Raw genomic sequence first — 23,231 nt, 5'->3', positions numbered from 1 at the left:
GAGTCTGACCCCAGGTGTCATTATGACAACACAGTGTTTTAAGAAAAACCTCCTTTTAAATTTGTATAGAGAAGGAAAAAAATATCGCTAGTTTGTTTACTCCTGCTGCTTAAGAGAGAGAGAAATGTCTGACACTTGCAGCCTATTTCCTCCATTTGGAGACCCCTGGCCTTCCTGCCTGTTACCCTCTGAACATCGTGTAATAAAATAGACATATTTTCAACTGTGGTTTTACCAAAGACATGAATTGTGTGTATGAGTTTATGTGTGCACACACAAATGGATATTTCTGGTCTCAGCTCTTTACCAGAGAATAACGGAGGTATGACATTAAATCTTGTGAAATCAAAGGCATTTCTTTGAGAAATGGGAAAATAAAAGGACATTTAACATGATAAAACCAACAAAATGCTTCATTCTTCCCTTTCAAAAAGAGAAAGAAAACACCTAGTTTAACTGGTTAGTCTAATGGTCTGTTTTCTCCATTTTCTATGATCAGTGAAAAAAAGTGAGCTGTGCAGTGATATGGAGATGTTTCCCTCAGGTCCCTTTGTGACTTTTCTGTGCAAATGAGGAAGGATGGGCTGGATTGACCTGGAACCTTCCAACAGAGCCTCTCTATTCATAATGAAAAAGATTGCTCAGATCCTACTTCCAAGCTGACCCCTTACAATGTTTTTTGTACCAGTGGATATATGTTTGCAATTCTGTATTTTTTAAATATTTTACTGCAATCGTATAATAAAGAATTACCTCCTTGTTATCAGTTTGACCCAATCTTGAAAGAAAAGTTTCTTTTGCTCAGATACATGACAGATGTTCCTGGTCTTAAATGGGCTGGGCATTAAGGACAAACTTGGCCCACTTGCCCTTCAGCCTCCCTTTTCATTATTCAGTTATACCTGGTTCTCTTCACTCAGCTCAGACCTTCTCATAAACGGCTTCTCTCTGGGCCTGAGGGAGCCCACTTGTAATATGGAGATGAGAGACTAGACCAGAAACTCTCAGCGTGAGCAACACTGACCCCTGAAATGCTTAATGAATTGGCTGTGTGTCTGTATGTGCAGTTTTGGTTTGGAGGGAGTTTCTTGTGGTAATGAGAATTTTAAATAGATCCCAGTCCTCCCTGAATGAAAACCAAAAAGGAAAACTAGGATGGAGGCAGGATCACAGGCTCAGAATTAGATGACTTCTATAAATAAGGCTGAATCTGAAGGGAGATTTTTTTTTTTTTTAAGTCCTGATATTCAGACCTCCACTGGCTTTCATTTGTTCTTGGGTCAAAAGCTTGACTCCTCGCTGTTTCTCCACAGCCCTCTGTCAAGCTCAGGGCCCTGTCAGTGTCTCCAGCCTCATCCTGGGAGTTGACCCTTTGCTCATGGTTCAGCCTGTCCTGGTCTCATTTACCTTTTCTCTGTTTCCAAATACCCAAACCATTTCTGTCTGACATTGTAGTTCTTTTCTCACCTTCACATCACCGTGCCTCAGGCCCTTTGTCACCCTTTAAGTCTAGGCTCAGAGAGGTCTCCCCATCCCCCCCCAACAGTCTCTCTCATGTTACCCAGGTTTATTGCCTCTGTATCAGTTGCCATCAGCAGAAATTAATGCCCTTCTTCATGGGTTATTTTGAGTCCTTCCTGGTTCCCCTTTTTTAGGGCTCATTGTATTCCTCTTCTTCCCAGCGTGGCTGCAGTACCTGTTACTGGAAATGTCTGTAGATGACAGGACTATGGGTTGGGTTGAATAATCCTCAGGGAAGACCAAGAGAACAGGGCAGGTGATGAAGATGTTTCCCATGTTCTGGACATTTCAGCTGTAATTGATCTTTACCCCATGTGGCTACTTAATTACTCAAAAGATGATCCAAGAAATATAGGAAGTCCTGAAAAGCCCTACAAAACTGGAGTCCTCAAGCAGCAGGCTAAGATGTCCCCTCCTTTAGTCTGTTGGGTTTAGTCCTCTGCAGCCCCTAGATCTAAGCTTTGTCCATCCAGGACCAGTCACCATCGTGGACAGCAGCTTTGCCATCTGGGAGTTCATGTGCTCAGTGTTAGCGATTGTGATTTCAGTGCACTGAGGATGAGCAGAAATCCAAAACCTAATGGGGCAGGAAGGAGATGTTCCCTCCCCACCCCCACCCCAAGAGCTGGAGTATCTTCCAAGTAGGTGTGGGTAGAGAAAACAGGAGATAGTGAGACCTGGAGACCCTTGCTTTGAGACTTCCTCATCTCAAATGCCTTTGTATGTGGACTCCATAATGTCCCCAGGTGGTGGCACACTTTCCCAGAGGGCCAGTCTCTTGATTTTCATACTACATGTGCAGTGTCCTTTGGGTGGTAGCTTGTGGGCACTCCTCTTGTGATCCCCTTTGCCAAGGAACCCCTGTGCGCTTTAGTCCTGCTTAGTCCAGTCATCAGGGAGGAGAGGGAGACAAATTGGGAAAGCAGAGGGAACCTGGAGTGGTCTGCAGGAGGGTTGTGGCAGTACGTGGGGCCATCAAGGTGAGCCCAGTGAATGGAGTGTGCACCCATCCCAAGTGTAGTTGCAGGGACCAGGGGTGTGTGGATCTGTTGGAAGAGAATGTCTCCATTCAGGCTGGAGAACCTGGAAGTGGGTTTGTTGGAGAGCCCACATGGAGTGGTTTGAGGTTCTACTGCCTGAGCTCGTGTTCCCCAGGACAGCAGTGCTGAGGCTGACATGTGCCTGCACAGGTTTGATTTGACAACTCGTGACCACACGTGAGCAGCAAAGGAGGATATGGAATTCAGCCAAGAGAAGTGTTTTCCACTGTTAGAACTGTGGCCTGGGCTGAGCCCGCAGGCAGCCGAGGGTGCAGGAGGATGGGAGCCTTGGGCTTGAGGGTCTGGTTCTAGCAGGTGCCCCCAGCATCCACTCCACTCCCTGGCTTTTGTTGGCTCTTTTAGCAGGCAGGCACTGTAGAGTAACAGGGAAAATCTCAGGTCATTTTTTGCATCAACTTTGGTATCATTGTGTACTTGGAGTTGCCGATGCAGAAAGGTTCATGTGCAATTGAGACGATGCCAAGAGAATCTGGAGTGTTTCCTTGGAAGATGCTGAGGTCTCAGTGGGCCATTGCATCATTGTGATTATCCCTTTTTTTCATAGTCTTTGGAGATGTCGATGTTTGACTTGGATCACTCTCTGTAAATGAAAATATGGTGTCTTATGTCTGTGGATCCTTGGGTGTCCTCTTTTGTATTTTGCCTCATGCATGAGCTATCAGGGCTTGGAATGCTTTGTGTTTGTATAAGAGGGTTAGAGGCTCATTATGGGCTCTGTGGACACTCTGTTGGACACCATTAAAGTTTGTAAGTTTGTTTGAGTCCCGCTGGGAAAATAGGAGTACTAAGGTTAAGATCACAGAATGCTTGTTATAAGGTGGTCCTGCTTGTTAGGGATCTCTGGGCCCAACCTGAGAAGAGTCATAAAGTCCTGTGACATAGGGGAGGATGGCTCCAAAAAATCAGAGGGCAGCGATGCCGCAGTGATCTGCAGCCTGGAGGCTTGTCCTCTAGAAGATGCAGCTGCAACTCTCTTGCTGCCAGGCTGGGTGCTGTGTTATCCACTGCTGTCCCTCCCAAAATAAGCACACATAAGCAGAGTACAGAAAACAGGGAATCTTAACTGCACTGTTGGTGGCAATGTTAATGGTACTACTATGTTGGAAAATAAAATGGAAGTTCCTTAACAAAGTAACATAGAACAGGCCTACAGTCTGTCAAACCCATTTCTGACAGATATCCAAAGGAAGAGCAATCAGTTTTTCAGGGATATGTCCACAGTCCCATGAGTGTGACTGGATTTGCAGTAGCCAAGGCATAGACAAAGCCCAGATGTCTCTTGACAAAAGAATAGGTTACAAAAGTGTGGTATAGAAATATTTATTATATATTGTATGTTCATGAACTATTTTTTCCTCTGTATATAAATATAAAAATCAAGAGTCCTGCATTTATGCCAGAATGAATGAACCTAGAGAACATTATGCCAAGTTAAATAAGCCTGACAAAGGAGGACAGACACTATGTGGAAACTAGAATTGTCAAACTCATAGAGCCATCGAGTAATAAGGCTGTTAGCAGGAGGTGGGTGGAGGGGGAAATGGGGCACTGGTAGTCAAAGAGTAGAGATTTTCCGTTGTAAAACAAGTTCTGGGGATCTGAGGTACTGCGTGCTGCCAGTAGTGTTTCTATATCCTTGAAATTCGCCCAGAGAGAAATAATACAGTGTAGTCATAGGTGGAAGTGTAACTTACTCGACTATATTAATTGTTCAGTGTATGAGTCTATCACATGATCACTTTGTACACAGTACATTTATACCATTTTTGTTAGTTATACCTTAGTAAGGCTGCAAAAGAAAAAGAGAATTGGGGGGGGGGGTGCTTTTCTCCTCTGAATGGTGCTCAGTCCAGGCTTCACGAGTCATTGATGATGCATTTTGCATACACGTGCCGGAGTCCAGCTCCAGCAGCCAGGCAATCAGCCTGAAGAGATGAGCAGTGTCGGTGGAGAATGATGCAGCCTCTGACTCAAGGTACGGGGCTGCATGTTTATGTCAAGCTTCAGGTTCTCTTTTATACGGTGACAAAAGCACTAGGTCAGAGGTTTGGCATTTTCAGTTTCCCCTCACCCAGATTTATTGTCTCCATGAAGCATTGTTGCCTTCAAACAGAGTTTCTGCTTAGCGATTCTTTCAGAATCCTGATTACTTGTCTGGGCTGCATACCACATTGCTAAGTTTGTTTATCTTTCTAAATCCTGTTTGCCCCTAGCATCCTAAGCTCACTATCTCCTAAAAAGGCTTATAGCTATTAATATCTCTGAAATTCCTAATCTGTATAAGCTATAGTAAAACATGCTAGCACTACCACATTGCTTAAATTTTTAGCTTCTAACTATTCTTCAGTTCAGTTCAGTCGCTCAGTCGTGTCCGACTCTTCACGACCCCATGAATCGCAGCATGCCTGGCCTCCCTGTCCATCACCATCTCCCGGAGTTCACTCAGACTCACGTCCATCGAGTCCGTGATGTCACCCAGCCATCTCTTCCTGGGTCGTCCCCTTCTCTTCCTGCCCCCAATCTCTCCCAGCATCATAGTCTTTTCCAATGAGTCAACTTGTCGAATGAGGTGTCCACAATACTGGAGCTTCAGCTTTAGCATCATTCCTTCCAAAGATATCCCAGGGCTGATCTCCTTCAGAATGGACTGGTTGGATCTCCTTGCAGTCCAAGGGACCCTCAAGAGTCTTCTCCAACATCACAGTTCAAAAGCATCAATTCTTCGGCGCTCAGCCTTCTTCACCGTCCAACTCTCACATCCATACATGACCACAGGAAAAACCATAGCCTTGAGTAGACGGACCTTAGTCGGCAAAGTAATGTCTCTGCTTTTGAATATACTGTCTAGGTTGGTCATAACTTTTCTTCCAAGGAGTAAGCGTCTTTTAATTTCATGGCTGCAGTCACCATCTGCAGTGATTTTGGAGCCCCCCAAAATTAAGTCTGACATTGTTTCTACTGTTTCCCTATCTGTTTCCCATAAAGTGATGGGACCGGATGCCATGATCTTCGTTTTCTGAATGTTGAGCTTTAAGCCAACTTTTTCACTCTCCTCTTTCGCTTTCATCAAGAGGCTTTTTAGCTCCTCTTCACTTTCTGGCATAAGGGTGGTGTCATCTGCATATCTGAGGTTATTGATATTTCTCCCAGCAATCTTGATTCCAGCTTGTGTTTCTACCAGTCCAGCGTTTCTTGTGATGTACTCTGCATGTAAGTTAAATAAGCATGGTGACAATATACACCCTTGATGTGCTCCTTTTCCTCTTTGGAACCAGTCTGTTGTTCCATGTCCAGGTCTAACTGTTGCTTCCTGACCTGCATACAGATTTCTCAAGAAGCAGGTTAGGTGGTCTGGTATTCCCATCTCTTTCAGAATTTTCCACAGCTTATTGTGATTCACACAGTCAAAGGCATTGGCATAGTCAATAAAGCAGAAATAGATGTTTTTTTGGAACTCTTGCTTTTTCCATGATCCAGAGGAAGTTGGCAATTTGATCTCTGCTTCCTCTGCATTTTCGAAAACCAGCTTGACCATCAGGGATTTCACGGTTCATGTATTGCTGAAGTTTGGCTTGGAGAATTTTGAGCATTAGTTTACTAGCATGTGAAATGAGTGCAATTGTGTGGTAGTTTGAGCATTCTTTGGCATGGCCTTTCTTTGGGATTGGAATGAAAACTGACCTTTTCCAGTCCTGTGGCCACTGCTAAGTTTTCCAAACTTGCTGGCATAGTGAGTGCAGCACTTTCACAGCATCATGTTTCAGGATTTGAAACAGCTCAACTGTAATGCCATCAACTCCACTAGCTTTGTTCTTAGTGATGCTTTCTAAGGCCCACTTGACTTCACATTCCAAGATGTCTGGCTCTAGATGAGTGATCACATCATCATGATTATCTGGGTCGTGAAAATCTTTTTTCTACATTCCTACTGTGTATTCTTGCCACCTCTTCTTAATATCTTCTGCTTCTGTTAAGTCCAGACCATTTCTGTCCTTTATCGAGACCATGTTTGCATGAACTATTCTTAATTATTCCTAAATCCTAAATTTGGCAAACTTCCTTTGCCATAATCATTTCCCTCACAAATAGGTCTCAGATGACAATCCTTCCCATGGCCTCAAGCTGCGGCCTACGTGCTCCTCCTGGAACACTCTTTGTAAGGATTCTTGAACAAATATCAGTGGTTAACTTTATGGATTATTCTCTCGGCACAACTGCAGAAGGCTTTGTACCTTCTCATGCCCCTCTCAAGAACAATAAGCACCTTAACATTCTTTTCAGTCAACTTAACCGAGGAAAGGGGAAAACAAGTCAGATCATAAGACCTAACTCCTTCATCCCGGGTCCATGCCTGCGGGACAAGGAGTGGGGGTTGGGGCCTTGCCTCCATTTTGTCAGTAATGCCTAATGCAGCTCCCGACACACATTTTTGTACCCTCTGACTGAAGATTCCCCTTCAGGTAGTTTGTGTTGGTCCACAGCTCGAGAATGTTTAAGATGCCCTAGTTGATTCCAGTCTGGATCCCTCACTGAGCATCAGGACTCTGAGTCCTCCCAGTCCTGAGGGCTGAGATCTGGGCTGAGGAGGGGGTGCTCTGTTCTGAGTGGGGATGGATCAGGGCCTGCTGTGTGACCTGAACGAGACTACCTGGTCAGCGGAGGTGCCTCCTGCTGCTGTGTACATGAGGCCTCAGCAAGAGGGGAGTGTGACCTGAGGGAAAGTGTGGAAAAGTCCCGTGTTGGTCTCTCTGCGGAAGTTGACTGTCCTGAGTCCCTCCTGAGACAAGTGGCCACAGGGGACTGTCTGTTCCTCATGGTGAGGGTTCCCTGTGTGTGTGGGGTGGGGCTTAGGAAGGGGATGTGTTGACTCTAAGCATTAAACAGCATGTTTTAAACTTTTATGATAGACCTCTGAAGACTCGTGTTGCCTGAGGAAGCCCTGAATTTAAGAAAGAGGAGAGAAAAGGAGTGAGGCATGGCTCTTTGTCAGGTAAGATCATATTTAGTCTGTCCTTCCTGAAATGCCCTTCTCTGGATTCACTAATCGTGTGTGACTCTGGAGTGTCCTGTGTGACTCCTATACATGCACACTCACCCGGGGCCTTCCCTCAGGGCCTGTCATCTCCACTTAGATCCCGTCTCCCCATGACCCGGTGACCTGACGCTTGTGAGGACGCTCCCCTGGGGACCGTCCTGGGCCTGGCTTCTCACCCACTAAGATGGGGTCTCAGTGCTGTTGGGCAACAGGGATTGCTTAGTGCCCATGTAGATGTGCTGTCTGCTCTGTCAATCAGGGTAAGGAAACTGCACGTGGAAGTCAGGTGTTAGTATGCACAATAGCTGGTAAAATCTGGAAATCAGATCAGTTGAGCCTGTCTTTTCCCTTTTGTGTTTCTTGACATTCTTGTGCATATACCTAACATATACACAAAGAATTATTTTTGAGTACTGTGTTCTGTTCAGTTTTTTTCTTTGTCTGTTTTTATACCAGTACCACATCACCTTGATTACCTTGTAAGAGGTTTTGAAATAGAAAGACCTCCATCTTCCTGCTTCAAGAGTTTTGCTGTTTGCTCTTTGAATAGTTCTATGGCTTTCACCATGTTTTATTCTGCTTCTACGATTGTCATGGCAGTTTTGATAATGAATTGATTGGTTTACTGACCCTTTGTGTGGTTATTAAAGAATGTTTTTTGATATAGCATGTTTCTCTTGTAATCTATGATTTTTACTGATGAAACTTTGTCCTGTGGGAAAGAAGATACATTTACTTTTGTCTTAATTTGGGGACCTTGATTTCTTTTTCTGATGTAATTGCTCTAAGGGTTTCAGTGCTTTGTCGAACTGTAGTGCAGAGTGTGCATCCTTGCCTCCTTCTTGACCTCAGAGGAAAAGCTTTCATTCCTTCCCCATTGCTATACTCTTTTCATAATGGCATTTATATGTTGATGTTGGTATAATTTATTGTTTGTAGTTTGTTGAGTGTTCCATCTTGAAAGATTGTCAAATTTTTGTCGAATGGTTTTTTTCTGCATCGAGTTGATCCTGTTTTTTTACCCCCCTTAAACCTGTTAATGTAGTGTGTCATATTAATTGATTTTTGTATGTTGACGTCTCCTTGCCTTATATAAATAAAATCCACTTGGTCATGGTATCAGATCTTTTTATTTATTTCTTTAACTTATTTTAATTGAAGGATAATTGCTTTACAGAAGTTGTTTTCTGCCAAATACCAACATGAATCAGCCATAGGTATACATATGTCCCCTCCCTCCAACTTCCTCCCTATCCCACCCCTGTAGGTTGTTAGTGAGCCCCTGTTTGAGTCCCTGAGTCAGTCAGCAAATTCACATTGGCTCTCTACTTTATGGTAATGTAAGTCTCCATGTTACTCTCTCCATACATCTCACCCTCTCCTTCCTCCCCTCCCCTCTCCGTCTGTTCTCTATGTCTGTTTCTCCAGATCTTTTTAATATGTGTTGAAGTGGGTTTGCAAGTGTTTTAATTTTGCATCAGTATTCGTCAGGGTTGTTGGTTACTAGTTTTCCTTTCTTGTGTCTTTGGGAAATCAGCAAACTATTAGAACCATGCTTGCTCCATAGAATTAGCAGGATAAGTGGTAATTCTTTTGTAAATGTTTGGTAGAGCTGTACTACCAAACATTTAATAACTGTTAATAACCACACAAAGGGTCAGTAAACCAATCAATTCATTATCAAAACTGCCATGACAACCTTTGTAGAAGCAGAATAAAACATGGTGAAAGCCATAGAACTATTCAAAGAGCAAACAGCAAACCTCTTGAAGCAGAAAGATGGAGGTCTTTGTATTTCAACACCTCTTACACGGTAATCAAGGTGATGTGGTACTGGTATAAAAACAGACAAATTTGGTCCTATATATTTCTTAGAGGTTTCTGACTACTTTTTAAGTCTCTCTAGTTATAACGGGCTTCCCTGATGACTCAAATCATAAAAAATCTGCCTACAATGAGGGAGACCCAGGTTCTATCCCTGGGTTGGAAGATTCCTGGAGAACGGAATGGCTCTCTAGTCCAGTATTCTTGTCTGGAGAAATTCCATGGACAGAGGAGCCATGTGGGTTACAGTCCATGAGGGCACAAAGAGTCAAACACATCTGAGTGGCCAACACTTCCACTTTCAACATGTCTCATTTTTTTTATTTCTTAATAAGTAAAATAGTTTGTATGTTTCTGAGAATTTGTGAGTATCGCCGATACTCTGTCATTTATAGGCATTATCCGTCATAGAACTTCCTTATCTTTTTAATCTCAGTTGTAATCACTCCTGTTTTATATCTGTTTTTAGTTATTTGAATCTTTTTTTCTCTTTTCCATAGTCTCAGTTTAGTTCAGTCGCTCAGTCGTGTCCTGCTCTTTGCGACCCCATGAATTGCAGCATGCCAGGACTCCGTGTCCATCACCATCTCCCGGAGTTCACTCAAACTAACGTTCATCGAGTCCGTGATGCCATCCAGTCATCTCATCCTCTGTCGTCCCCTTCTCCTCCTGCCCCCAATCCCTCACAGCATCAAAGTCTTTTCCAATGAGCCAACTCTTCGCATGAGGTGGCCAGTGTATGGGAGTTTCAGCTTTAGCATCATTCCTTTCAAAGAAATCCCAAGGCTGATCTCCTTCAGAATGGACTGGTTGGATCTCCTTGCAGTCCAAGGGATTCTCAAGAGACTTCTCCAACACCGCAGTTCAAAAGCATCAATTCTTCGGCGTTCACCCTTCTTCACCGTCCAACTCTCACATCCATACATGACCACAGGAAAAACCATAGCCTTGACTAGACAGACCTTAGTCAGCAAAGTAATGTCTCTGCTTTTGAATATGCTATCTAGGTTGGTCATACCTTTTCTTCCAAGGAGTAAGCGTCTTTTAATTTCATGGCTGCCCTCACCATCTGCAGTGATTTTGGAGTCCAAAAAAATAGTCTGACACTGTTTCCACTGTTTCCCCATCTATTTCCCATGCAGTGATGGGACCGGATGCCATGATCTTAGTTTTCTGAATGTTGAGCTTTAAGCCAACTTTTTTGCTTTCCTCTTTCACTTTCATCACGAGGCTTTTTAGCTCCTCTTCACTTTCTGCCATAAGGGTGGTGTCATCTGCATATCTGCGGTTATTGATATTTCTCCCAGCAATCTTGATTCCAGCTTGTGTTTCTTCCAGTCCAGCGTTTCTCATCATGTACTCTGCATATAAGTTAAATAAGCAGGGTGACGATATACAGCCTTGACGTACTCCTTTTCCTCTTTGGAACCAGTCTGTTATTCCATGTCCAGGTCTAACTGTTGCTTCCTGACTTGCATACAGATTTCTCAAGAGGCAGGTTAGGTGGTCTGGTATTCCCATCTCTTTCAGAATTTTCCACAGTTTCTTGTGATTCACATAGGCAAAGGCTTTGGCATAGTCAATAAAGCAGAGATAGATGTTTTTCTGGAACTCTCTTGCTTCTTACATGACGCGGCAGATGTTGGCAGTTTGATCTCTGGTGCCTCAGCCGTTTCTAAAACCAACTTGAACATCAGGGAGTTCACGGTTCACATGTTGCTGAAGCCTGACTTGGAGAATTTTGAGCATTACTTTACTAGCATCTGAAATGACAGGCAAATTTGGCCTTGGAATGCAGAATCAAGCAGGGTAAAAACTGATAGAGTTTTGCCAAGAAAATGCCCTGGTCATAGCAAACACCCTCTTCCAACAACACGAGAGAAGACTCTACATATGGACATCACCAGATGGTCAACACCAAAATCAGATTGATTATATTCCATGTAGCCAAAGATGGAGAATCTCTATACAGTCAACAAAAACAAGACCAGGAGCTGACTGTGGCTCAGATCATGAACTCCTTATTGCCAAATTCAGACTCAAATTGAAGAGAGTAGGGAAAACCACTAGACCATTCAGGTGTGACCTACATCAAATCCCTTATGATTATACAGTGGAAGTGAGAAATAGATTTTAGGGCCTAGATCTAATAGATAGAGTGCCTGATGAACTATGGAATGAGGTTCGTGACATTGTCCAGGAGACAGGGATCAAGACCATCCCCATGGAAAAGAAATGCAAAAAAGAAAAATGGCTGTCTGTGGAGGCCTTACAAGTAGCTGTGAAAAGAAGAGAGGCAAAAAGCAAAGGAGAAAAGGAAGGATATAAGCATCTGAATGCAGAGTTCCAGAAAATAGCAAGAGATAAGAAAGCCATTTTCAGTGATCAGTGCAAAGAATTAGAGGAAAATAACAGAATGGGAAAATCTAGAGATCTCTTCCAGAAAATTAGAGATACCAAGGAAACATTTCATGCAAAGATGGGCTCGGTAAAGGACAGAAATGGTCTGGACCTAACAGAAGCAGAAGATATTAAGAAGAGGTGGCAAGGATACATGGAAGAACTGTACAAAAAAGATCTTCACGACCCAGATAATCATGATAATGTGATCACTAATCTAGAGCCAGACATCTTGGAATGTGAAGTCAAGTGGGTCTTAGAAAGCATCACTATGAACAAAGCTAGTGGAGGTGATTGCATTCTAGTTGAGCTATTTCAAATCCTGAAAGATGATGCTGTGAAAGTGCTGCATTCAATATGCCAGCAAATTTGGAAAACTCAGCAGTGGCCACAGGACTACAAAAGGTCAGTTTTCATTCTAATTCCTTACTCTAGATGGGTTTTTCCTATACAGGTTTTTCAAAACATCAACTCTTGGCTTGTTAATTTTTATATTTTTCTTCTTTCTATTGTCTCTCTGGTTTATCTTTCTTATTTACATGTATCCTTCTGCTGAACTTTAGTTTGTTTTCTGTTTTCGGCTTCCTAGAGATCTAAAAATGGATTTCAGATTTAAGATCTTTTCTTTTTTTTACTATAAGCATTTAACAGTTCAGACTTTCTTTTACTACAGTGTTCTCTGTGTGTTATAAATTTTGTAATATTGTCTTTCGTTTTCATCCATGTATTTAAAAATTTCCATGTGATTTTTTCTTAGACTCATCTGTGGTGTAAGAGTGAGTTGTTTAATGTCCACATGTGAGGAATTTTCTTTTTTTCTTGTGTTTATTTCGTTGTTGTTAGGAAAGATACTTTTATGGTATCCGTCTCTTAAATGGTTAATTTTGGCCTAACATGTGGTCTCTCATAGAGAATGTTTTATGTGTCCTTGAGATACGTGTGTTTTCTGCTTTTGTTGGGCTGTGTGATCTGTACGTGGCTGTTCAATGTTTGCTTCATTTTTCTGAGATATCTAATGTTAGATGTATATATATTTTTACTTGTTACAGCTTTTTAGTAAATTGACTGTTTTACCATTATACAATATTTATCTCATTGCACTTTTCTTTTCTTCAGTTTATTTTGTCTGATATAGCAGTCTCCCCTGCTCTCTTTAGGATGGACTGTCTTTTTCCATCCTTTCACTTTTCACCTGTCCATGTCCTTAGGTTTGTGAGTACTACCTGTTTCAACTCTCTGACAAACTCTGTGTCTCTTGCCCTGTTTTTTTCCTCCTGTTGCTTCTAGTGGCCCCTGCTCATGTGCATCGTATGGTTGTAAAAGACAGGCACCCTGGACAGCTCCTTACATGCCACTATAATTTCAGAAGGAATGTATTGAAAGTTTCCTTCCTATCATGATGTTTCTTGAGATAGTCTTGCTTAATAACTATATTTTTTTCCATATTTTTTTTTGCCATGATTTTTAATTCTCCAAGAAGCTTTATTACTTTGCTATTGTGATAATTTTTTTTGGTCATAATCTAATGACTCTTCTAATTTCAAATCAGTGTCTTATTAATGGAAAAAAGCAAAGAAAGTCTTTGGCTTCTGTTAATGCCTTGCTATGTAAATTTAATTGGATAAAATTGTATTTGTATCTTTGTATGTGGTAATTTTATTTTGAGTTCAAGTATTCTTTTTTTTTTTTTAATGTTTTTACGAGTTTTCTTTTGGTAGCCTAGAGCTACAATCCTGTTGACAAAGTCAGCTGAGTACAGAGGATACATTTTTATCATCTGAAAGATGCTGAAATACATGTGAATAAAAGGATGATATAAAATTGTCCAAAAAAATCTGTGAAAAGACGAATCCTCTCATGTCAGTTAATTTTTTAATGATAAGCATGCATGCATGTGCAAGTCTGTGGTTTAGGTAGAGGACATCATGATTTAAAAACCACTTATCACCTTTCTTTTCCAGCTGAAATTATGTTATCAGTATAATCTGTGGCCTTGGAATTTTCTAAACAATCCTGTTTGTGTTTTAAGTAGTATATTACTAACAGTTGTGTTTCTGTATCCACATCTATAGTGACCTTTCATGCCGTTCCACATTGTTCACCTTGGATTTTTTTTTTTTTTTCATATTAAGACAATATTTATTTGTTTACCTTCTGTCAAACCTTGAGCCCACACTTTCCCCAGGCTGCCTGGGGAGTTCCAGGAAAGGGAACATACAGGGCAGACACATGAGAAAGAACTATGAGAGGTGGAAACAGCTCCTTCCTATGGTGAAGAAGATGAGCTAGACCACCATCAGGCAAAAGAGCCCTATGACCTTTGAGAGGGCCAAGCCCATGGCGTAGAAGAGCTACTGTTTCAGAGAAGGGTTCCTGGCATAACAGTGATGAAGCTCCAGAACACAGTCCTACTTCCAGCCCTGGAGCCAGCCACCCCTTCTGTGGCAGCTCCAGCTCCAGGGAACTTGGCTGCTGTGTCAGAGTCCTTTGAAATGGCACTGGTTTGGAAGCTGTGGCTAGGAATAAGTGAGATGGTCTGGGGACCTGGGTCTGCCAAGCTGCTGTGGCTCTCATTGGTCAGTGTCTCCAGTCCTTCACCACCACTGCAGACAGTGATCACTCAACAGGGGGGAGGTTCTCCCAATCAGGGAGTGGGTAGAGACTAATTTGTCACAGGTGTCCATTTTCAAGGGATGAAGGCTTGAGGCCCGAGAGCTGCTCCCCCTACAGAGAAGACAGGGGCAGGGAGGAGGTTCACCTTGGACTTCTTTCAAGTTTTCTTTAGGAGCCCTCTGTCAAAGGACTTGCAATGTTCTCTGTATTACTTCACTGTTAGATGCTTAAGCTTCAGTTGCTGAGCCCAAGCTTCTGAGTTCAGGTGCTTCATGTAACGTTTCTTACCTTCTTGGTCTGAGTCAAGTTTCTCAGAGTGTCTGTGACCCAGGTTTTCTTCTCTAAGGTGAGAACAGATGATTCTTTAATGAGCTTTTATATTGATGACAGGTTCTTGCCTGTAAAGTACTTATTTAATGTTTAGAGTAATACTACAGTAATTTAGAGCAACAGGAAGCCCTCAGACACTTTTGGTCCTTGCTGCTGTTATCAACATCATACCTGAAAATTTTGACCTTTCCATTAAGAGTGCCTTGGAGTTTGTCATCTCTGAAGACACCACTCATGCTGTACCTCATCAGGATAATGAGTTGCACTCACTGGGTAGAACATAATATCTGACACTTCTGTATAGCCAAAACAGTGTTGAGTTTTATCTTTATATATTTCATGGATTTTGAACAACGATGAAAAATCCATATTAATTGGAGGATCTCATAAATCCTTACCCCTTACTACCCTTCTCTTTTGCATGAAAATGAGAACTTTTCATGGCCCTTTTGGTGACATGTGGTTTCATTTCAGGAACAAGTGACCTCTGAGGATGTGGCCATCGAATTCACTCAGGAGGAGTGGGAATTCCTAGACCCTGCTCAGAGGGCCTTGTACAGGGACGTGATGCTGGAGACCTACAGGAACCTGCTGTCTGTGGGTGAGGATAGCTTCCTTCCAGAGCTGCCCTTGGGTATCTTCATTTTCCTTGTGTGCCCCTTGGGAGGCCCTGATGTCTTTCATCTGAGAGTTCTGGTGACTGGGGCGTGACACAGCTTCAGAAGGTTAAACGGACCCTCTTCAGATGCTGTGTCTGTTTCATGTCATATCTGAGGTTGTCCCAGAGCTTAATTATGTACAAAGCTCACTGGCAAATGTTAAAAAAAAAACCCAAAAAACAAAAAACCCGATTTCCTATTTTCTACCTTTTGACTTTTGGCTCAGTGTTTAAAAAAATCCACAGCACTTTAGATTTCTTTGTTTTGATAACGCTGAATATTTATTTGTTTTCCCTTGCTTGTTTACTTTTTTATGGCTGCACCATTCTGCATGTGGGATCCTAGTTCCCTAAGGATCAAACCTGCACCCCCTGCATTGGAAATGCAGAGTCTTAACCACTGGATCACCAGGGGAGTCCTAGAATTTCTGCTTCTGATCTTAATATTATCTCCACATTGGAGCCTGAGAAAAAGCTCTGGACAGTGGGGAGTGATGTAAAAGTAGTCAAAACTACAACATATAAAGAAAAACGAGTATCTCTAAAGGGCTGTTTTTTTCTGTTTAGGAGTGGGACAAGACGGTGGGTTGGATCCTCTGTGGTTGTTACTTAGGAAAATGTAATAGTGGGTAGAGAGATCGTCTTTTTGATCCTAGATCCTACGAGGGGAGCATATGTGAATCTCACGGGCTCTTAGCTTGCCATCTGTAGGTCGAGTGCATGGTCCCATCTCAAGATCCTGTAATGTCTGACCTTCATGTTGTATTATTTTTACTCTTGTGCTGCTCTACCCAGTCTGGGAATGTCAGCTGTTCCTGATGTTCCATTCTCCTTACTTTGTATCATTTTACCTCTTCAATTTCTTTGAAATATATTCCTGAAGGTCTGAAATTTTATCTGGTTTCCTTGCTGTGATAATCCACCTATGTTTTATTGGCAGCCTCTGGTGAGTCTTGTGTAGTGGATTTAGTAGGTAACAGAAAACTGTGATGGAGACACTATTCCTAATGTTATTTTCCTGCTCTGTACAAAGTCACCACTTGAAGCTATCCAGTAGAGTGATCAGTATGTTCTAGGATGATGAGAGAGAAAGTATCACGAGAGTCTGATACATCTTTCCAGGTTATTTTCTGGCTTTGGAGACTCTGTCAAGGGCACCATGACAGTGTTGTTGATGTGGATCAAGGACCATATATTTTAGCCTCTGTAAATGGTATGGGAATTTATCCCAGGACAACTTTGTCCAAGTTCACATTCTCATATCTATGGGGCTGTTGGCTGCGCTGCTGTTCTATCCATTGTAGGTATTTTATCACTGAGTTCAAATTTCTATGTTACTTTTAGTGTTTCTATTTTATATTTGCAATGCATTGGATGGTTGATTGGGGAATGGTCCCTATGGTGGAACTGGTGATCAGTCCCTCTTAAAATTCTTTATATATTCTTCGTACTCATTTACTATCAAATGTATGATTTCCACATATTTTCTCTTTTACTGTTGATTGTCTTTTCAAACTCCCTGCACTTTAATGCAGAGTAGTTTATAATTTTGATATAGTTCAATTTATTAATATCTGGTTTTATTTTGTGGCCTGTGCTTTTGGTGTTATATCTGGTAAATCATTTGTGAGTCCAATTTCCAGAAACATTTCCTGCATGTTTACTTCTAGGAGTTTTATACATTTGGGACTTAGGTTTAGGTTTTGAACCCTTTTGAGTTTGTTTTTGTCTGTAGTGTAAGATAGTGTTCCAAGTAAATTCTTTTGCTGGTGGGTATTCAGTTTTGTCAACATATTTTGTTTGATAGACTGCTTCCCCCATTTAGTAGTTTTTACACCCTTGTGAAACATCTTTTGAACATCTCCGCAAGAGGTGTTTTTGTTTTTGTTTTAATCATTCTTTTTAGGTATGTTGGTGCTGCTGCTGCTAAGTTGCATCAGTCGTGTCTGACTCTGTGCGACCCCACAGATAGCAGCCCACCAGGCTCCTCTGTCCCTGTGATTCTCCAGGCAGAAACACTGGTGTGGGTTGCCATTTCTTTCTCCAATGCATGCATACATGCATGCATGCCAAGTCACTTCATCTGTGTCCGACTCTGTGCGACCCCATAGACGGCAGCCCACCAGGCTCCTCTGTCTGTGGGATTCTCCAGGGAAGAATACTGGATTGGGTTGCCATTTCCTTCTCCACTTTTTAAGTATAGTTAATTAACAAGGTTGTGTTTCAGGTATACAGCAGTTTACAAGATACTCAGTACAGTTCCCTGAGCTATATCATAGGTTCCTGTTGTTTATCTATTTTGTATATAGATTAGTTTGTATATATCCAGACTCCTAATTTATCTCTCCCTTTCCTGTCCCTATCACCATCCTGTACTATCCCCTTTGGTAACCATAAGTTTGTGTTTTATGCCGGTGAGTTTATTTTGTGAATAAGTGCATTTGTATCATTTATTTCAGTTCAACATATAATATCCTATGATACTTGTCTTTCTCTGTCTGATTTCACTTAGAATAATCCCCAAGTCTGTCTATATTGCTGCAAAACGTGTTACTTCGTTGTGTTTTATGCTGTGGGGGTGGCAACCCACTCCAGTGTTCTTGCCTGGAGAATTTCATGGACAGCAGTCTGGCAGGCTGCAGGTCATGGGGTCTTAAAGAGTTGGACACGACTGAGCTACTTTCACTTCACAATATTTCCTTGTATATATGTACCACATATTCTTTATCCCTTTGTCAGTGAACATTTAGGTTGCTGCCATGTTTTGCCTGGTATAAATAGTGCTGCTAATATCATTGGGGTGCATGTATCATTTTGAATTAGTTTTCATCCTTTCTGGATATATGCCCAGGATTGGAATTGCTGGTTCATGTGATAGCTCTAGTTTTAGTTCTTTATGGAACCTCCATGCTATTCTCCAAAGTGGCAGTACCAAATTATGTTCCTTCCAACAGGGTAGGAGGGTTCTCTTTTTTCCACACCCTCTCAAGCATTTATTGTTTGTAGGCTTTTTGATGGTGGTCATTCTGACCAGTGTGAGGTGATACATTTTTGTGGTTTTGATTTGTATTTCTCTCCAAAGTAGAGACATCAAACATCTTTCAGGTGACTGTGGGCCATCTGTTTGTCTCCTTTGGAGAAGTATCTGTTTTGATCTTCTGCCCAGTTTTTGATTGGCTTGTTTGTTTGTTTGTTTTGATATTAAGCCGTATGAACTGTTTCTATATTTTGGAAATAAATCCCTTATAGGTAGCATTATTTGCATATATGGTCTCCTAGTGCAAAAGTTGAATTTTTGTTCTTTTTTTGGTTTCCTTTGCTTTGCAAAAAGGTTTTAAATTTAATTAGGCCTCATTTGTTTGATTTTGCTTTTATTACCATGACTCTTAAGAGATAGATTCAAAAAAATTTCGCTGACATTTATGTCAGTGTTTTGCATTTGTTTTCCACTATGAATTTTATAGTATTTGGTCTTGCATTTAAATGTTTAAGACATTTTGAGTTTATTTTTGTATGTGGTGTTAGAGAATGTTGGAATTTCATTCTTTTTCATGTAACTATCTATTTATCCCAGCATCACTTATTAAAGAGACTTCTTCATTCTGTATTCTTTCCTCCTTTGTTATAGAATAATTGACTCTAAGTAAGTTGGTTTATTACTGGGTTTACTGTCCTGTTCTACTGATGTGTGTTTCTGTTTTGTGCCATCATCATACCACTTCCCTGGTGGCTCAGATGGTAAAGCCATCTGCCTACAATGCAGGAGACCCAGGTTCAATCCCTGGGTCAGGAAGATCTGCTGGAGAAGGAAATGGCAACCCACTTCAGTATTCTTGCCTGGAAAATCCCATGGACAGAGGAACCTGGTAGTCTACAGTTGATGGGGTTACAAGGAGTTGGACACAGCTGAGCGACTTCACTTTGACTTTGTTGACTGTCAGTTGGTAGTATAGTCTGAACTCAGGGAACATGATTCCTCCAGCTCTGTTCTTTCTCAAGATCATTTTAGATATTAGGGTCTTATACTTTGGTAGAAATTAAGTTTTTCTTTGTTTTATGAATTATGTCATTGTTAATTTGATAAGGGTGCATTGAATATGTAGATTGCCTTGGATTGTATGGTCATTTTGACAGTGTTACTTCTTTCAATCCAAGAACATGGTATATGTTTGTGCCATCTGTTTGTGTCATCTTTGGTATCAGTCATCAGCATCTTATAGTTTCATGAGTACAGTTCTTTTGACTTTTTAGGTAGGTTTATTCCTTAGAATTGTATTCTTTTCTCTGAGATGGTGAATGGGATTGTTTCATTAATTTCACTTTCTGATATATCATTATTAGTGTATAGAAATGCAGCAGTTCTCTATATATTTTGTATCCAGCAAGTTTACTCTGTTCATTGATGAGGTCTAGTAGTCATCTGGTGGCATCTTCGGGATTTTCTGTGTGTAGCATCATAGTGACAGTTTTACTTCTTTATTTTTTTTTTTAACCTTGATTTCATTTTATTTCTCTTTCTTTTCTGATTGTTGTGGCTAGGACTTCCAAAAATATGTTCAATCAAAGTGGCAATAGTGAACATTCTTGTCTTATTCATGTTGCTAAGGGGAGTGCTTTCAGTTTTTCCCTGTTGAGTATGATGTTAGCTGTGTGTTTGACATATACAGTCTTAATTATGTTGAGGTAGGGACCATCTGTGCTGACTTTCTGAAGGGTTTTTATCAGAAATGGCACTTGAATTTTATCAGAACCTTTTCTGCGTCTATTGATGATCATACGGCTTTTAGTCTTCAACTGTTACTGTGGTGTATCATAGTGATTAACTTGTGGATATTGAGGAATCTTGCATCCCTGCAATAAATCCCACTTGATCGTGGTATGATCCTTGAATGTCCTTTAATGTATTAGTAACTGTTTGAATCTGCTCTTTTGAACTCAGGGAAGGTCTAGGAAAATAAAGCCTTTTTCTACAAAAAAGAGTTGGATCCCTCAGAAAGGCTTTTGTAACTGGGAAGGTCTTCCAGAGTCAGTGTCAATCCCTCCTTTTTTCTTTGATACTCCTCGATCTTGAGATGAACATGTGTGGAACAAGAAATGAAATAAATGTCCAATAGAGAGGTTAATCATACTTGGCAGAGGAACGCAGGTTTAGATAGCCTTTTCCTGGATTTTCCTTCTGATTTCTGCTAATAAGATTCTTACACAATATCCTGGAATATTGTGTATGCTTTTCTTGAATATAAGCATTCCATTGTAAGTTATAAAATCAGAGTTGGATACATTACAGTGTAAATAGTATAACAGGTATTATCCTGCTTTCTCCAAATATCAGTCACTTTAAAAATTTCTCTTGTTTCTGCCCCATACCGATAGTATAATGCCCATAAACTTGCTGAACTAGTTCTTTTCTTTTAAGGTCAGTATATTAGTTTGTGCTCTCAGTTATTTTCACAAAGACATGAAGTCACAAGCTGATACCTAACATAAACCTGTGTATCTTATGCTCCACGCAGGCCCTTTCTTAGTCCTGACCAGTCCTCACATAGTACCTTGATATGGATGGAAACATTGTTCTTACCTATCACATCCCTGCACCTTCTACATACTCTCACCGTAAAGATAGTGTCTGGTCATCTATTGAACAAGTTTCTCAGGACATGACCTAAATCACTCTGTGCATCCATGATGACTCACAACCCATTTCGAGATGGGATGGTTGAATAATAGTTAAACAGACTACTTCTGTCTTGTATTTTCCTTGATATTTTCTAAGTTCCGTGTATTTTTTTAAAAATATTTTCTAGTTTATTCATTTAGTGGGTGGTCATGTTTTCAAATAAGTTTTCTCAGTCTGTAGGTTCAGATTCATATCCTGGTTCTCTTACCATTTTGTGGTCCAATTGGGTGTGTCTCCTGCTCTGATTAGAGAAAAAGCATATTAATTTACCTCAAGCCTTTTAAAGCAAATTAGTGCTGTCAGTAGTAAATGTTTTGTAGTAAATATTCAAAATTTATTTTTGTTTAAAAAAGGTAATATCTATATTCTGTCATGTTCTTTATGATATGACTTTATATCTTTTCTTAAATATAAATTTATTTATTTTAATTGGAGGTTAATTACTTTACAGGATTGTATTGGTTTTGCCATACATCAACATGAGTCCACCGCAGGTATACACGTGTTCCCCATCCTGAACCCCTCTCCCTCCTCCCTCCACATAGCATCCCTCTGGGTCGTCCCAGTGTACCAGCCCCAAGCATCCAGTATCATGCATCGAACCTGGACTGGTGATTTATTTCATATAGGATATTATACATCCTTCAATGCCATTCTCCCAAATCATCCCATCCTTTTCCTCTCCCACAGAGTTCAAAAGATTGTCTATACATCTGTGTCTCTTTTGCTGTCTCACATACAGGGTTATCGTTACCATCTTTCTAAATTCCATATATATGCATTAGTATACTGTATTGGTGTTTTTCTGGCTTACTTCACTCTCTATAATAGGCTTCAGTTTCATGCACCTCATTAGAACTGATTCAAATGAATTCTTTTTAATGGCTGAGTAATATTCCATTATGTATATGTACCACAGCTTTCTTATCCATTCATCTGCTGATGGACATCTAGGTTGCTTCCATGTCCTGGCTATTATGAACAGTCCTGCGATGAACATTGGGGTACACGTGTCTCTTTCAATTCTGGTTTCCTTGGTGTGTATGCCCAGCAGTGGGATTCCTGGGTCATAAGGCAGTTCAATTTCCAGTTTTTTAAGGAATCTCCACACTGTTCTCCATAGTGGCTGTACTAGTTTGCATTCCCACCAACCGTGTAAGAGGGTTCCCTTTTCTCCACACCATCTCCAGCATTTATTGCTTATAGACTTTTGGATCGTGGCCATTCTGACTGAGGTGAAATGGTACCTCATGGTGGTTTTGATTTGCATTTCTCTGATAATGAGTGATGTTGAGGATCTTTTGATGTGTTTTTTTAGCCATCTGTATGTCTTCTTTGGAGAAATGTCTATTTAGTTCTTTGGCCCATATTTTGATTGGGTCGTTTAGTTTTCTGGAATTGAGGTGCAGGAGTTGCTTGTATATTTTTGAGATTAGTTGTTTGTCAGTTGCTTCATTTGCTATTATTTTCTCCCATTCAGAAGGCTGTCTTTTCACCTTGCTTATAGTTTCCTTTGTTGTGCAGAAGCTTTTAAGTTTGAATAGGTCCCATTTGTTTCTTTTTGCTTTTATTTCCAATATTCTGGAGGTGGGTCATAGAGCATCCTGCTGTGATGTATGTCGGAGAGTATTTTGGCTATGTTCTCCTCTAGGAGTTTTATAGTTTCTGGTCTTCCGTTTAGATCTTTAATCCATTTTGAGTTTATTGTGTGTATGGTGTTAGAAAGTGATCTAGTTTCCTTCTTTTACAAGTGTTGATCAGTTTTCCCAGCACCACTTGTTAAAGAGATTGCCTTTAATCCAGTGTATATTCTTGCCTCCTTTGTCAAAGATAAGGTGTCCATAGGTGCGTGGATTTATCTCTGGGCTTCCTATTTTGTTCCATTGATCTATTTTCTGTCTTTGTGCCAGTACCATAGTGTCTTGATGACTGTGGCTTTGTAGTAGAGCCTGAAGTCAGGCAGGTTGATTCCTCCAGTTCCATTCTTCTTTCTCAAGATTGCTTTGGCTATTTGAGGTTTTTTGTATTCCCATACAAATTGTGAAATTATTTGTTCTAGGTTTACATTATATCTTCTCTAACATTTTATTTTTTAATTGAATGATAATGGCT

The 23,231-nt window shown here is 40.9% G+C and overlaps 1 protein-coding gene and 1 pseudogene across 17 annotated transcripts in view; one reads left to right on the top strand and one right to left on the bottom strand.

Moving 5' to 3' along the window:
- Positions 1 to 23,231, top strand: part of LOC138419221 (zinc finger protein 665-like) — a 117,523-nt gene that overhangs the window by 23,763 nt on the left and 70,529 nt on the right. For 8 of the 17 annotated variants that reach the window (XM_069551755.1, XM_069551762.1, XM_069551764.1 and 5 more), the window contains 2 exons: positions 7,490 to 7,572; positions 15,259 to 15,385. In XM_069551755.1, the coding sequence (XP_069407856.1) occupies positions 7,558 to 7,572; positions 15,259 to 15,385 (142 nt within the window). In that variant the 5' untranslated portion in view covers positions 7,490 to 7,557. Of the gene's footprint in view, positions 1 to 3,078; positions 4,558 to 7,489; positions 7,573 to 9,941; positions 12,247 to 15,258; positions 15,386 to 23,231 lie in introns of those variants that run through there. The other 9 variants (XM_069551758.1, XM_069551757.1, XM_069551756.1 and 6 more) reach the window with 5 other exon arrangements.
- Positions 14,127 to 14,525, bottom strand: LOC138418526 (ATP synthase F(0) complex subunit C2, mitochondrial pseudogene; annotated as a pseudogene).

Source organism: Ovis canadensis, chromosome 14, assembly GCF_042477335.2.
Source record: "Ovis canadensis isolate MfBH-ARS-UI-01 breed Bighorn chromosome 14, ARS-UI_OviCan_v2, whole genome shotgun sequence".
Lineage (NCBI taxonomy): Eukaryota > Metazoa > Chordata > Mammalia > Artiodactyla > Bovidae > Ovis > Ovis canadensis.
This window is presented reverse-complemented; position numbering and strand designations above follow the sequence as displayed.